The sequence below is a fragment of the Ambystoma mexicanum genome, chromosome 4q, assembly GCF_040938575.1.
Source record: "Ambystoma mexicanum isolate Mex_15411 chromosome 4q, UKY_AmexF1_1, whole genome shotgun sequence".
Lineage (NCBI taxonomy): Eukaryota > Metazoa > Chordata > Amphibia > Caudata > Ambystomatidae > Ambystoma > Ambystoma mexicanum.
Window position 1 is genome coordinate 1245720929 of NC_090928.1, and position 16926 is coordinate 1245737854.

At 45.2% G+C, this 16926-nt stretch overlaps 1 protein-coding gene across 1 annotated transcript in view; it reads left to right on the forward strand.

Moving 5' to 3' along the window:
• The window catches only part of LOC138468320 (exportin-5-like), a 391463-nt gene that overhangs the window by 200077 nt on the left and 174460 nt on the right, over positions 1-16926 (forward strand). Inside the window, exon 5 of the mRNA XM_069608823.1 lies at positions 11788-11900. Coding sequence (XP_069464924.1) covers positions 11788-11900 — 113 coding nt within the window. The remainder of the gene's footprint in view (positions 1-11787; positions 11901-16926) is intronic.

Genomic DNA, 16926 nt, shown 5'->3' on the forward strand with positions numbered 1-16926 from the left:
CGGTTTGTGAACAGCTGTCGGAGCACTGGCCCCAATAGCAGGAGATTAACGCCAACGCCTGGGCCCTGGAGCTTGTGCGGTGGGTTTATTGTGTGGCCTTTTGAAGGAAACCACCGGACAGACCACACAATCTGGTGTTCCTCTCCCTGGCGTTTCGGTTTCCAGCAGCAACTCTGTGGAAATACAACCAGCTCAGAGAGGATGTCCAGGTGGCTTACTTTGGAGTTGATTGGTCCAACCAACTCAAAGGGAGAAGTCGTCCTTGCAGAGCCTTCTCTGTCAATATGAATTTGGAGTTTCAGCACAGCAGCAGGGCTTCATCGGGCAAACCAACGGTACAGGAGTTGCAGCAAGCGTCCTCTTCAAGAGGTTCTTCGGTTCCTTCGTCCAGTGGTCGACTCTGCCTTCCAAGCCAAAAAGCCTTGCCTTTTTATGCAGGTTTCTCCCTTTCATTCCAGCCCAGCTGCCAGGCACCCAGCGGGGTGACTGTCCTTGCCGGCCAATCACCACAGAGTGCATTTGGGTCTCCTAGGAGACTAAGCACTGGGAGTTTCCAGAACCTCCCTCACTCCCTGCCCCCACCAGACACCCTGGAGCCAGAGGCGGGATTCACAAGTGAAGCCCGCCAAAGGCAAAGTGAACAAAGGGACCAAACCTGGTTTGGCGCGCTGAGTGAATCTCAAGAAGGACCTTTACAACAAGAAATGGTGAAAAAAGATGACTGGGGCCACTTTGACAAAGCACACCATGGTAGTTAAAAGTAAACCACTGCCACCAGCCATTCATCGAGGAAAGGGTAACATAAAATTGTTATATGAGAATCTAGACAAAGGGCTAGGTAACCCCTTCAGCACCCTATGGTAGGATAGTGTGTGCTGGGTCTAGAAAGTTACAATTGTAAGTAAAGTCAATTTCACTTTACTGCTCTTGGAAACAGTAGTTTATCCAAGAGAAGGTATTTAAACCTTGGGGAAATCTGAAAGACTTCCCTGTGTCACTGCACTGAGGGTAAAAGATACCACCTATGGAGTTTGTCAGACTCCACAACCAAAAGGGACACAGACAGAAAACACATAGAATTACAAGTACAAAGTCCAGCAAATGAGCTGGGGGTCTCTAAGGTGGAAAGAATTTAGCACTAAACTGAGAATTCTCCCTAACATAGGGGACAAACATTATCAGTTACAGGTGCTTCCTTTTGGGTTGACCTCTGCTCCAAGGGTCTTCACTAAGCTCATGGCATTAGGCAAGGCTCACCTTAGGAGATCCGAAGTCCATGTATTCCCGTACCTGGACGACTGGTTGATCCGAGGGAAGTCGGCAGAGCGGTTATTGTCCCACCTGGAGGACGCCTGCTCACTACTCCACAGGCTGGGCTTCTCCCTGAACTTGGTAAAGTCCCATGTGACGCCAGTCCAGAGGCTCCAGTTCCTCAGGGCAGTCCAAGACACCCGGGTAGGGAAGGCCGTGGAGAGTCAACAGCATTGTGCAGATGGTGAACTACTTCCAGAACCATGTCGCCTTACCAGCAGCTTCCTTACCCCCCCCCCCCACCTCCTTATGCCCCATGGCCTCCTGTATTTTCCTAGTGCCAGAGGCCAGGCTGCTCATGAAACCTCGTCAATGGCTCCTACGTGGCCAATGGTCCCAGTACCTCGGAACCCTCTCAGATTCCCTCAGGGTGTCCAGGTCAATGGTCAACGACCTTGGTTGGTGGGCCGACAGCAGCAATCTCATGGCGGGGCAACCCTTCTCGCCTTCTTGGCCTCAGGCACGAGTGGTCACTGATGCATCTCTGAAGGATTGGGGCGCTCACTGCGAGGACTTGCAGGTGAACGGCCATTGGTCGGCATTGGAAGACAGGTGGCACATCAACAGGCTGGAGTTGCGAGCCATCACGCTAGCCCTGAGAGCATTCGCCCCATCTCTGAAGGCGATGCATGTCCTGATTCTGACAGACCGTATGGTGGCTATGCACTACCTGAACAAGCAAGGTTTCGGGTGCTCCCTCCCCCTCTGCATAGAGGCAATGCAGATGTGGTTCTGGCTATTGGAAACCGTACCTTGGTATCGGCAAGTTCATCTGCCGGGGACAGAGCAGTTTGGCGAAGCCTCTGAGCAGGCAGAGCACGGTCTCGCACAAGTGGGAAGTGTGCCTGGAAGGCCTAGAAAAGGTCTTCCCTCTTTGGGGTACCCCCTCCCCCCATCAGTGGACCTGTTTGCTACAGAATCAAACAGGAAGTGCAGACAGTTTTGCTTGATCAAATTCCCAGCCAATGCCACACTAGGGGATGTGTTTCTGGTGGATTGGACCTTCCCTCTCCACTACGCCTTCCCGCCGATTCCCGTCATACCTTTGTTTCTCAGAAGGTTGAAGAGGTTTCGCGTAGCCATGATCTTGATCGCCCCGGACTGGGCGAGGAGCACATAGTCCGATCCAGAAGCTCAGAGTACCATTTGCCCACCTCTCCTACCCGGATCTCGTAACCCATACGGAAGGTTGGGTGCTACACCCGAACCCGGAATCCCTCGACCTACATGCGTGGCTCAGGATGCAGTATGATGACTGGGACCTCTCCGAGGAGGTGCTCGAGGTGTTGCTGGCTGGACGCAGGCCTTCTACGAGATCCCTGTATGCTTGCAGGTGGAGAAGATTTAAGGCATGGTTCAGGGAATGCAAGGTTGACCCTATCTCTTGCCCCCTCGGCATACCTTCAGGTTACCATAGTCAAAGGATATTTGGCAGCCTTGTCTGTGTTCAAGTGGTCCCCGGATCAAGGTTCATTTTTTTACGATTCCAGTTCTGGCCCAACCCCTGAAGGGTCTTGTGAATAGGTTTCCGCCAACTCCCTTTGTTGTCCCAGATTGGGATCTTAATCTGGTTCTGAATTTCTTGATGGCGGCTCCCTTTGAGCCGATGCACACCTGTTATTTGCGGCTGCTCACTTTGAAGAGTCTCTTCTTTGTTGTGATTACAGCCGCTAGATGGGTCGGTGAATTGCAGGCCCTTTCCTGCAAGCCGCCCTTTTTGGGGTTCTTTAGGGAAAAGGTCTCACTTAAAGTAAGGCCGTGATTTCTGCTTAAGGTGGTATCTGAGTTTCACCTATTACAAGCCATAGACCTGCTGGTCTTTTATCCACCACCGCACCCTTCGAAGGAAGAGGAGTGCTTCCATCGGCTAGATACCAAAAGGGCTTTGAGATTCTAAGTCGCAAGAATGTCAGAATTTCATGAGTCTGCTTTTTTGTGACTTTACTCTCTAGCCTGTAAAGGTCTGGCAGTGTTGGGGAGAATTCTCAGAAATGTGCTAATTCCCTTCACCTTAGAGACCCCCAGCAACTTTGCTGGATTTTGAGGACTTGATCTTTTTACCTGGAAATAGTGTGAGCCTTTTTTCCCCACTCTCGTGTTTTCATGTGTGTTTTATATTTGTGTTCTCCGATTATGGCTCCATAGGCAGCATCTTTTCATGTGTTAGACAGCACCCTCAGTGCAGGGACACAGGGATGTCTTTTTACACTTCCCAAAGGTTCTCTGGTGACACCTGGTGATGGTCCTAGAGTGACCAGTTCTGTCTGGGAAGCCACAAGGTCTTTCTCGTTTGAAAAAAAGAAAACCAAGAAAAGTTTTTTATATGGATTCTGACTACTGTGGAGGTCTTCCGCAGAGTTTTTGCCCTCCCATTGGGATGTTTTGTTATGGTTAACTTCTTATTGGCTGTTTAGCCTTTTTTCTCAAACTGTTTTCCTCTGCAGCAGTTGAGCTCTTGGGAGGTGGAGTGGGGAACTGAGGTATGGGATGTAGTGACGCCTTATATGTATGTATGTCATCTTATATAGCACCGGCAGCCCGCAGGCATCAGGGCGTTTTAACAAACGACACAGAGTATACTAAAGTGCTGCTACCCTTTTTGTTATACATTCTTAGTCTCAGGTTGCCGCAAGGCAGCAGGTCACTAATCACCTAAACAGGTGAGTCTTGAGATTTTTCTGAAAGTCTGATGGTTGTCTTCTGAGCTCCAGCGGGAGTCTATTCCACTGCTGTGCTGCCAATATGACAAATGATCTGCCCAATCATGACTTTAGCTTATGTTTTGGTACTGTGAGCAGGCTTTTACCTACCGACCATAACTGTCTCTGTGGGATGTAAGTTTCAAATCGTTTTTAAGATAGCTGGGGGCTTTTCCAAATAGGCACTTGTGTACATGTGCCATGGCTTTAAACTTTGTCCTCTCTTCTACCCTAAGCCAATGGAGCGATCTTTTAGCCGAAGTGACCTGATCACTTCTCCTTAGTTTCTTCACGATCCTCACTGCGTCATTTTCTATAACTTGGCATCTGGCTAGGTCTTTTGCAGTGGCACCTATTAGCAGGGCGTTGCCGTAGTCCAACCTCGACAGAACAATAGCCCTTGGAATTGTTGCTGTGTTGGTTTCATTTAGATAGGGTCTGATGGCCTTCACGAGATGCAAGTGATATGCTGTATTTTTATGCAGGTAATTCACTTCTGATTCTGAGTTGACTGAAGAATTGACCATCATCCCCAACGTTTTGACCAGGTTGGATTCTTGAATTTTAGCTTTATTTATGAGGAAAGTCTCATACTCATTCCCTAGCTTAGCTATTATTTGACTGGACCCAAAGAGCATACGTTCAGTCTTAATGTCATTGAGACACATCCAATTTTGCTGCATCCATTCATTGATCACGATACTAACCACTCCAATGCTACCTTGGAACATCCCTCAATATCTTTCAGTGCATTTACTAATAGTTGGTGATCTACCAGATCAAACGCCGCAGTGAGATCCAGTAGCATTAATATCCCTACTTTTCCTCTATCGACCAAACCCAGCATATGATTTTGGAGGTCTATCATTGCTGTTTCAGTGCTGTGAAAAGCCCTGAAACCAGATTGTTGTTGGTGCAGAGAGGTTTGTTTTTCTATGTGTTCCTGTAATTGCAGAGTAGCAATTTGGTCTATGATTTTGAGTATAAAATTAGAATTTGTAATGGGGCGAAGATTGCCAAGATCCTTTGGATCCAGACCTACCTTTTTTACCAGAGGCATGATAGTGACCTTTTTGATCTGTTTCGGTACTATACCCTCCTTAAAAGAAGCATTGACTATTCTCAGCAGAATAGGTGCAAACAGTTCTTTGTTTTGAAGCATAATATTAGATGGTAACACATTTCCGGCACAAGCCATATATATGACATCCGATGTCGCGTCCAGAGCCGGCGATCGAACATCGAGCAAGACGTCCGAGTGAGGTCCACTACGCCCCCTGTCGAAGAATTTTCCCAGCAGCAGGGCTGGATGAGGATATCTATCAAATGAGGAATCTGCAGGAGAGGAATCCATAGGAAGAACCTTACGCTAAGTCATTTCTACTGCATTGTGTGACATGGGCTTCAGGTGACAACTGTGAAAGGCTACTTGGCCTCGCCATCAGCTTTCAAGCATACACCTTAGCAAGCGTCATATTTTTCTATACCCACCGTAGTTCCATTTCTGAACCATGTGCTGGCATACACAATAGGAGCTCCCCTTGAACCTATGCACTCTTGTCCACTCACACTACTGACATGATTTGTTGGGTCGCAATAGCTTCTGCATGAAAGATTTGTGATCTGCCATCCCTCGTTTAGAGTGTTCTCTAAAGATAAGCTGACAGTTAGGGTACCGCCAACCTTTCTACCGAGCTTGTTCTCTTAATTTCACATTTTGACATTCTACTCTCCTTCTCATCCATTTAAGAGGAGGCATGATTTCATAAACTGGACCCTATAGGGGCTCTGAGTTTTTACATCTACAGAATAAGTGAATTTTGAACACCGGACCACCTCCTTGCAGGGTACACTGGACCAAGGCTCAGAATATCTGTGACAAAACAAAAATATGAAAGTGGATAGTTTTAGGCATTTCCAAATTCTATTCCGCTGCGGGAAAGGAAGTGCAAGAGTGCCTTAGTGTGCTAGACCAGAGGGATATCTTCCACTCCGGCCCTTCAAAGAGGGATTCCAATGCTAGCCATCTGCCAAGCCATCACAGGGTCATCAATGCATATCTTTTCCAAGCACTAATGCCCTGAAGATGGATCATAGATCCGAAACGCGTTGGTTGTACTAACATCTAGAAAGAGTTATTTGGATATGAGTTATTATAACAGACTGTGTGAATATCGGTAAACACCCAAGTCTGTAACTACACTCCCTTGTTATTTGTGAATTATTGTGTACTTTATACCCAACCAAGTCAGTTGTGGTGTCATGTTATACATGTGCAACAAGTATATTTTGATTAATCTTATGTTGAAAAATAATACTGTGAACTATGTCTGATTATTAATAAACACCAGTGTGTGTACTTCTTACCTTGAATATTAATAAAATCCTAGTGAAGATGCATGGTTACTCTGTTCTGTGTGCTAACCTATTTATGGATAGGAAAACTGAATGAAATAATTAATCCCATGTGCCCCTCGCTTCTGTGAGGGTTAAGAATTCTAATTTGTAAACAACAATTGGGACTACCGTTCCCTAAAGAGTGCATCTGGGCCCACCATGTAGTGACACATGGTTTTGGTTTTGCGTTGCTTTCTTGTCCTAAGTGGCCTTGTGATTACAGCCCATCTGCCACAGTAATACGTTGAGTATGTGAATGATGAATATTTAGAAAAATAGCAAACCTGTCTGGAGATACAAAATTGATCTGAGCACCCCTATTTTTCACGGTTTGTTTCTGTTGAGCCAGGACCCCCTGATTTGACATAGCAGTTCTCCGGAACATTCTAATTTGATACTAGCCTCTGGTTTCACTCTCCTCATGACCCGACCATACAAACTGCTATGGGCGTCTATCTAAGATGAGGAATCTGTGAGAGGCAATCTGTTTGAAGAACAAATAACTTGCCTTTGTAATTTCCTTTCTGATGGATGTTCCTCCCACAGATTCCTTATCACCCTCCCATTCTACCCTTCACATAGAGAGCTTGCTCTATAACTGCAATGATGTTTAATTCCCCAATGCTGTTGAGCGAGGGGTCAAAACAATGGCAACTCCTGTCGCAGGGTCTGATTCCAGCTATATATACTGACACCCACATCACGTTCCAGCACAAGAAAGGAGTGCGTTGAGGGACCACGAAGCGAGCATCACACGGCACCCCTTTCTGGCAATGATGTTTCAGTGAACAGCTGAAGCTGGAGAATATATCTAAGATGAGGAATCAGTGGGCGGAATATCAAACAGAAAACATCAACAAAGGTAAGTCCTTTCTTAATTTGTGACACCTCTAGAACCATGGCATATTTAAATTTAAGATGATGGATCCGTCTGTTTAAATGTAAAGTAGCCCATTAGGAAACATTCTGGTAGCTCCTGTCCGGCAAACACCACAAGCTTTAGCATTCCACAGATGAGTATGGTAGGGCCATGTTTATGTACGGGTGGTTGTGCCTCTTCTAAACGTGCATTGATAATTAGTTTACTGCTGGGTATTTCTGGCACCCCATTGTTGGGTAAGATTTTCACAGAACTGGTAAATCTTCCTTACCCGCGTGAACCCCAGAACTTTTTTGCTTTAGAAGTGGGACATTTTTCCTTAATACCTCAGTGAGTGGAAACCTTTTTCCACACTCACATAATCTTTAACTTTTATGCGTGTAATTTCTTTTGACTCTCATAGTCTTTAAAGTTATCCTCTTTAACAACTTATTGGCAATAAGTGCCTGTTGTTGCTGGGTTGCCCTAGGGGCTCCCCTTTTAACTTTCGTTTGTGTTCACAGCTGCAATAAAGGCACCAAAGGGTGCTCATTTTACCAAAATGGCCCCTGTCTTCTTATTTCACCATCTTAGTGTTTCTTGTTCCTTCCCCTGGCATCCAGGGCGGAAATTCCTTTGTGTTTTTTTTTTGTTTTGTTTTTTTTAAATCTTTGGCAGGAGTCCCCTGGACTCCCCGCCCAGGCTCCAGTCTGTCTGTGAGGGCAGGAAGCGAAGGAGGAGTCCAAAACTCCCCAGCCCTTTGTTTTACGCCTTGCATGAATGGGGACAAATCCCATTGGAGAGCTGGCTGTCCTGATTGGACAGCCCCTTCTTGGAAAATGCGGGGAGAGAATGCAGAGGTTGTGCTGTAGTTCCTGATAAATACTGCAAACCTGGAAGCTGGAAAAAAGTCGACCACTGGAACCGAAACCAAAGAGGATAATGAAGGAAAAGCGGCTGAAACGATTTCCAGCAACCAGAGAGCCTGCTGTGTAACCAGAGCCTGCTGTAGCCCTTCCTTCCAATCGACCTTGGGACTCCGAAAACGACGACCTCGACCCAGAGCCTGGTGAGACCCACTAGACTCAAGAAGACCTGCATGTTGAGCCATGCCACGCAATGCTGCGACCTTGCGTTGCTGCAATAACCCAATACCCTGGGACCTCGAGCCACTGTGCGGTGCACGGTCTTACGAATTCCGAATCTCGCTGAACCATTGTGGGCATCCTGGTGGATCTCCAGAGACACGAATCGAGTCTGAAAAGTCCCCTCAACAGAGTGCTAGGCCTTTTTAACGATGAGAATTCATCCGCGATTTTCTGGCTGCTTCTGTGCTCCTTGAAAAGGCGCCAAATCTGCAGAACTGCATTCAGCCGCGAGGGAAACTTTGCCTAGAGCCTTCATCAATCCCTGCTGCAAAGTTCCTTCTGAGGTCTTGTTTTCAGTCACTGCAACAAGGAATCCACTGACCGGGTATTTGGCTGCAGACCCTGACGTCCTCCTGCTGCAAAATCTTCTTCAATGCTACTGTGTTGGCTTGGATATGGGTTTTTACTGTACCCAGAATAAGCGTTCCACTATTCACCAAAAGTATATTGTCCAGTTGACTGACTGTGATTTGTACCAAGAGTCACTGTACAACTGGAAAGGTCTATTGCCCTTGCATTACTGAATGTAATTGTGAAAGTAACCATTGCTTTTTACACACCAAGAATAGGTGTGACCTATACTGAATGTGTAGGAGAAGGTTTCGACTTCCCTAGAACTACTGTCAGGGGTTCCTACTAAGGTTTATACTTTGGTCTGTGTTAGGCAGAAACCTGTGCAGTTCCCTTAGGGACCACTGCAAAAGATTTAGGACTACAGGTGGTTGACAGTAAACCCAATTGGTAGCAGTCTGTACCACACTCAGTCAGACTTCTCTCAAGATGAGTTAGGCAGTATATAGACTATACACAATAGGTACAGAGATACAGTAGCACAAGCAAACACTGACCAGAGCTTTGGTGTAAAAGTATATAATGATTTATTTAAAGACACACTTGTAAATTACACTACCACAAAAAGAGGTAAGTAAATTCAACACACAGTCACTATTATATATATACAACCCTGATTACTTATTAGACAAGTCTTAATGATAAACACCACTTATTTTCAGACAGAGGTGAGCTCTTAACATAAGATGGCACTCTAATAAGTTATAGAAAAAGGGAGGGAAAAGGCAGAGTTATGAAAGCACACAATTTCAATACTTTTCAAAGAACCACAGTGAGGCAGGTTAGGCAAGGTCTACTGGAGAGCAAGGAAGTTCGAATGCCAGGCCCACTCTTAGAGCAAGCGAAATGTGTCCAGGATCACACAGTGGGGTTATGCCCAAAGAGTCTTTGTAGATAGTTCACAAAAGATTGAGATCAAGTCAGGAAAAGTTAGTTAACAGGCCCCAGGCTAACCCAGGTTAGAAAGTCGAGGATTTACTGTCACCCCGAATGATCTGTCGTAAGGGAAGCCAGGCGGGACACAGTACCTGAAATGGGAAGAACGCCTCAGCGGGGGCAGTTTTTCCTGGCAGCGGGTGCAAGTCGGTGTTTCGTCCAGAGGAAGAGGAGGTCTCGACGTGGAGGAAAGATGAAGGTCGTTGCACTGCCAGGAAAGAAACCAGCCGCAGAGTTTTCCGGTTACAAGGTACTACCCTTTTCTTCGCGGTAGTGGTAAACCGTGGTATTCCGGTTGCCGGGGTGCTTGGCACAGGCAAGGCGGCCACGAGATGGTCCAGGAAGGCGAAAAGACGGGCAAACTGGTTATCCCCACCAGTCAAAGGAAGAAGACTCTCCGGACTGGAGATCTCCTCTGTCGTCGGGAAAAGTGGTGAGGCGGTTCAGCAGGGCTCCACCGGTGGTGTTGTCGTTGCAGGTCGGCTCGGCTTCTCCCTCCTCGAATTCTTTAGGTCCTGTGGCGACTTCTGAAGTTCCAGTCCCCAAAGCCCTGCTTTTATGCAGAAAACCCCCATTCATTCAGCCTAGCTGTCACTCAAACATGCTAAGTGGTGAGCCGGGCGGCTCACCACCTCGGCCAATCACACAAGAGTGCAGTGCGACTTGAGTTGCCGAGGCAACTCAGTCCAGGCTGCCTAAACCCCCTCCCACACCCCCTGTGGTACCCAGACAGAGTGGCATCACTTTTGGAGGCTTCTGTGGAGAAGTCCGCCAAAAAGTGGAACAAATGGCTCGACTTGGGTTGGAGTCACAGAAGCGAACACAAACGCCATTTTGGAACCAAGTTTCTGCAAAAAATACCAACCGGTGAATTTATATTAATTTAATAAACCAGCGATATGTTCGAGGCTATTTTAAAATGTGGTAACCTCGAACAATGGGAAAATCCCATAAGAATATATTTGCGGTCGAATATAAAAAGTAGTATCCACTGCCACCAGCCAAAACTCGGTCGGGGGGGAACTGGAAAGTGCCCCCTCGAACAACAGACCCCGGGGCAATCGAATTGCCCCGACCAGTAAGTCCACAATATGATGGTTTGTACTGGTTCTGTTCACAATTTAAGACTAGTAAAGCCAATGGTGACTTTACATGCCCTGAGAGACAGTAGTCAGTCCCAGGGTATGGAGTCTGTTTGGGGGTCGCTACGACACCCCTGTGTTACTGCACGGAAGGCGCTGTGTAACCCACATATCAAAAACACATGAAGCCCTATGGGGTAAAGGACCCCATAGCCCACAGAACACATACAAAGTCAAAGGAACACCTCAAATCATGTCTAAGAGTGGGAGAAAAAGAGTCTCACTCTTAGCAGGAGAACAAAATAAACCCCAAAAAGCCAGCAAAGCTGCTGGGGGACTCACTAGGTTTGGGAAATTAGCCTTTACAGAGAATTCTCCCTAACAGTCTGTGTACCTTAAAGTATAGCGTTGTTTTTTATATTGTGTATATTCATATAATGTGTTAGTGTTTACTTACCCCTAGATTTATCTGGCCCTTCGTGTATTTAAATAAATCCTTTATTTTTACAATACAAAGTGTTTGTGTTTCTTTGGACCATTTGTATTACAATTTCATTGTACTGATTCTACAGCTCTCCCTCCTAAGATGAGCCTGGCTGCTCTGTCTGCGCTACCATCTACTCGGGTGGTACTGCCTATCTAAGAGTGGAGTCTTGTACTGCCTCAGTTGAATGGTTTTACTAAGCCATAAGTTGGACTTCAGAAAAACTGTCCTAACACCCATTTATAAAATGTTTCAAGAGCCCCTATTTTATACCTGGCCCTATTACAAGGTGTGTTGAATTTGGAGGAAATGTATAATGTCTACAATTAACACTGTTGAAATCAGATGAGCTTTTTTCATGCAAAGTAGGAAACTATATGTTTTCAATGGAAGGTTTTTGAAATGTACGTTTTCAATAGAACTCGATTTGTCATGTTCTTCTACTTTATCAATGGCATTCGAGTGACAGTACAATAGAATATATTGATAAATCATGATTCCATTTTCTCCCATGTACCAGATGATGATGATGATGATGGTGGTGATGATGATAATGTTGGAAAAGACACCCAGTCCCCACAAGCTTCGTCATTGGGTCTTACAGAGCTGGGGAAATGCTTGATGAAAGAAACTGTAAGTTACTGTTTCAAAGGCTGATCTGTTTCGAACCTTTTTGTCAATACTTTTGTAAATGGGTCCTATGGGCATAATCTAAATTATTGAAGTCATGTAATGGAGAAATTATCTACTGTTATTGTTCTTTCCATAGTTTTATTTAAACAAACCTTTAAAACAGCAAAAGAAGAAAAAAGCAAATAAAAAACAAAGAACAATCTTCTCTCTCGTCAGATTGAAAACCTTTCATCGACAAATATTATTATTTTCAAGCATACACCAAACATTACTACAGCGTGTGTTGCCTAGACTCCTAGTCTGAGGGGGCATTCTTTACTAGGCAATCTTTTATTTCTTTTAGGAACATTGAGTCCGAACATAAATTCCCGATCTGACGCCTCAAACATCAGTCTCCACCTGTCATCAGCACAGTATGTTTGAAGTTTCCAGATGATTGGGCGTAGTAGCCGAGTTCTAGTGCTGCGTAACTTTTGACAGAATAAAGTCAGGTGTTTAAGTGACTCTGCACATTGATCACAAAAGCGATAGGTCAAGTTTTCATTTAAGTTCTGGGCCCAAGTTCCAGTACGTTCTTTAGTTGAAAATAAATTAAGTCTGAATTGTATGAATATCAGCCTCGAGTTTTGATCTGTGGCTTGTAGTAGGTAAGGTTGCAATTTATCATATGCTCTTGCCTCTGGTGGAGCATCTCTCATCAGACGAGATCTTAATCGTTGTTCACAGGTTTTTTTTGCCTATCCAATCTCCATAGCTTTTATTTGGCTTGCTCAGGATTGTCCAATAAAGTGGAGACGGTAATGTCATTTTCCTTAAGCATTTCGAGGCATTGTTTGTTCCACATAGATAATACTGTATATTCAGGATCTTTGTCTGGATTGTGTAGGATTCTAAACTGTAGTGCAGGAGTTGTTGTTACGGTCTTCCTGAAAAGATTTAGCCGATTCCAGCACACTCTGGCGTGCATAGATATGAGACCAAGTTCATACCTTATGTTACATGTTGGAAATCCTTTAGGAAGATGTAAGGCTCTGGTCCAAAAAATGTTCTCCAAAGTACTCCAAAGGTCGTGTGAGCACCCAAACATTTTCGGCTCCATAAATCGGTGCCGGGATGACTTTTTGGCGGTAGAAAACTACCATTGGCATTAAAGAAAATGTACCAAATTTTTTATTAATGATTGCAGCTTGACATGCTAGTTGTCGGCATTTCCTTTTTGCCGATTCGACCCGGGGGCGTCGTTTATGTTGGCACTTATCTGCATACCTAAGTATTTGATGTTCGCAGTTTTTAAGCTTGCTTTTTCTAGATGCCAGACATATTTTTTTTTCCAGGTTTCTTAGATTTCAAATTTTGAAAAGTTATTATTTCACATTTCTGTTTGTTGATATGCAGGCCATTGATTGCCACATATGTTTCTAAGGCATTGTGGCATCGTAATGGGCGTTGTGTCTAGAAGAATTAGGTAATCGGCATAAATAAGACGTGTGTTAGGCAGAATCGGGGTAAGTACCCTATGTTTTAACGGACCCGTGTTGTGAAACAAAAGACGTTACCGGGAATACATATGCAATCACTTTTTGACAGTAATGACAGTTTGGTCTTCCTAAAGATACGCGTATCCGCGGCAAGAAATGTTACCCGGGCAAAAACACACTTCGCACCTGAGTTAACCGGAGAGAGTTGGGGGCAAAAATCATAGGCAATACTTTTGTCAAGGCAGACAGATCAGAGAACACTAGTTGACAGAAATTCAAGAGTCAATAGGCCGCAGCCAGTGTCAAGGCGAACCGGGTTCCTGTTGTTGAGGATCACACAGTCAGACAGTTCAAGATTCAACGTTGCCAGGAGTACTTGAATATTGTCAACAGAGGAAGCAAAAGTTATAAGAAGGAGGGAAGATGAGGACAAGCCTTGGAGGAGGAGAAAAGGGATTCACCCTAACTCCTCGAAGCAGAAGACAGTACCTTATTCAAGGAAGAAGCTGGCGCCACAGCAGTTGTTCCTGGTAGTTTCCTGCAGACCCACGGTTCCTGGAGCTTCGGCAAGAAAGACGACGTCGGAAGGGGGTCTGCACTACGCCGGGATGAGGCCAGCAGCAGCGACAGTGAATAAAAGGTGTGCTCCTTAGAAACAGGAGAGGATCTTCAGATGGCTACCCGGACCATTACAGCAGTGTGCAGCGAGCTCCTTAGAAACAGGAGAGGATCTTCAGATGGCTACCCGGACCACTACAGCAGTGTGCAGCGACTTCGACCAAGAAGAGGATCCTCTGGCTGTGGAAGATGAGCTGGTTATCCCCACCAGGCTCAAGGGAAGAAGACTCAGGACTGGATCTTCTCTGTTCGTCAAAGGGTAGATAGCTCAGGACTGCAGCAGGGCTTCAACGAGACGGGATAGTTGCAGCAGCCGTTGTCTTCTCTGCTTCTCTTCGGTTCCTTGTAGTTCCAGTGGCGACTCTGACTTTCAGCCAAGAGTCCTGCCTTTTATGCGAAAATCCCCCATTCACACAGCATGGCTGTCAATCACGCAGCAGGGAGGTTGTCCAGCCCGGACAACTACCTCAGCCAATCATGGCAAAGTGCGACTTGGGTTTCCTTGGATACCCTGTGCAGGGGGTGACTACACCCCTCCCTCACATTCAGCCCACCTAGACACCCAGGCGCCTAGAGGAGGGCTTCTTGGCAGAAGCCCGCCAAAAGACAGTGAACAAAGAAGTCGAACCTGGTTTGCTGCGCAAAGTAAAACACAAGAAGGACTTTAACAAAAAGAAATGGTGAATAAACCCGACCGGAGCCAAAAGAAAAAGTATTTGGTCAAGCGGGTTTATGTTTGAGGCTAATATAATAGCCTAAAACAATACCACATTTATATAGTATAAAAAAGTTAGGGTAGACCACTGCCACCAGCCAAGTCTAAATGTTAAAAGAGCAAAACAAGGCTCTAGGAGGTACAGATAAAAAGGGCTAAGAATTAACCCTTTCCAGTACTCCATGTCAGATGGAAGGTACTGGATCTGTGGTTAAATGACTATGTAAAGTTAATGGCAACTTTACCCTTTTCTGGGGGACAGTAGTCCGCCCCAGAAATGGAGTTGGTGGGAAGTCTAAAAGACAACCCTGTGTCACTGCACTGAAGGTGCTGTGTAACGCACAAAAGAAGGTGGCTACTGAAGTGGTGTACTCCAGAGCCCACAATCACAAAAACCGATGAAATACACATAGCAAAACATGGGTAAGAGTGGGGGGGGAAAGCTCACACTCTTACCAAGTGAAAAAAATAAACTCCAGAAATCCAGCAAAGCTGCTGGGAGACTCACTAGGTAAGGGAAATTAGCCATTGAATGAGAATTCTCCCTAACAACGTGCGATCCATGAATCTTGGGTGGGAATGCCACAGTCATCCAATATTACACCAATGTCAGATATAAAGTTTAAGATGATTGCTGCCAACGGAAAGCCCTGCTTCACACCTTTGAAGGGGTTTATTGCAGTGGACAAAGTGCTGCGGCGATCCAATCTGATTTTAATGGTTGTGTTCGAGTGGTGATCCCTGATAGCTTGAAGTAAAATTGGTGGACACTTCCAAGTTTTCAGTTTGTTCCACAGGATCGCACAGTCGACACTGTCGAAGGCATGGGAGAAGTCTATAGCTGCTACATAGATTTTAGTATTAGTTCTGATGGTTTCCATTTTCATAAGATTCAGCAATAATGTGTTAAAACCAGAGCCGACATCTTTCACAAACCCTGCTTGTCTAGGGTCTATGTGGTTGGTTTCAGTTGACCATTTGAGCAGCATTTGTTGTAGTTGACTCGCGTAAATTTTGCCCAAGACGTCGAGAAGGGCAATGGGTCGGTAGTCTTCGGATTAGCCCGATTGCCCTTTTTGACGATAGGGACGTTGATTGCGCTTTTCCATGAGATTGGAGTTGCACGTTTTATTATAATTCTGTTAAATAGAATGGTACAAAAGTCCACCCATGCTTCTGGGTTTTTTTTAATGGAGTAGTTAGCGAGTCCCTCAGGTCCCAGGGCTCTTGATGCACAAGTTTTATTTATTGAACTCAAAATGTCGGCTCGGTCTATTTTCAAATCTCAGTGATCTAGTTGGAAGTCACTCGGGTCATTAGAGCTCCCATTATTGCTGAACATTTCAGTATAGTATTTCACCCAAGTCACTTCAGAAATGATCGAAGATTGTAACATGTCCTGCGGTGCGGATAAGTTATTAATGAGACTCCAAAACTCAGAGGAATTTTTGTTCTTTAGTTTTGCTAGCATTTCCTCTGAGTCGGTCTGTAATAGATCTGAGTTGTGCGCTTTGCTCCAGTTTTTATATTTCTGCATAGCATGTTTCTTTTGAGCGCGATAAACAATGGGATCCCCTCCTGGTATCATTCTTAACTCGTCTCATTTGGCGTTTCCGCTGTTGGACTTGAAGGTCGTGTTTATGTTTGTGGGTAAACTTCAACTGTTTAAGACCCTGTTTGTGTTCTGAATATTGAGTTAAGAGATGTTGATATTCAATCTGGTCTGTTTCGAGGTTAAAATTATTAACAATGGAGTTGACATCAGTATCCTTGAGATTAAATCTTATTCGTCCAGAGCACAGGGAGACAGAGTGGGGCACGTCAAGTGAGTTGCAATACTTGGCAAGTTGAGTGACAACTTCACCGTCTCATGGTCACTGTGGTTCATTCTTATGACTTGCAGGTGAACTACTTTCAGTTGCACTGATTCAGAAGCGAAAATATAGTTGCGGGTTGAGCATTGCTCATGTCGTCTCCATGTTGGGTTCGCAGGGATATCATCTATCAGGTTACCAGTTAGGACTGTCATTTTATGGGAGTCCATTTCCGAGCACCAGCAGTAGGCGGCTTGATCTTTCAGATTCCACCTTTGCCTCTTAGATATTTTACGGTTATCATCACTCAAACAATCAATATTTAAATCACTGCAGATTATTATTTTTGCAGAACTACAGCCTTCGAGTATTGCATCTACTATAGTAGTGACTTGATCGAT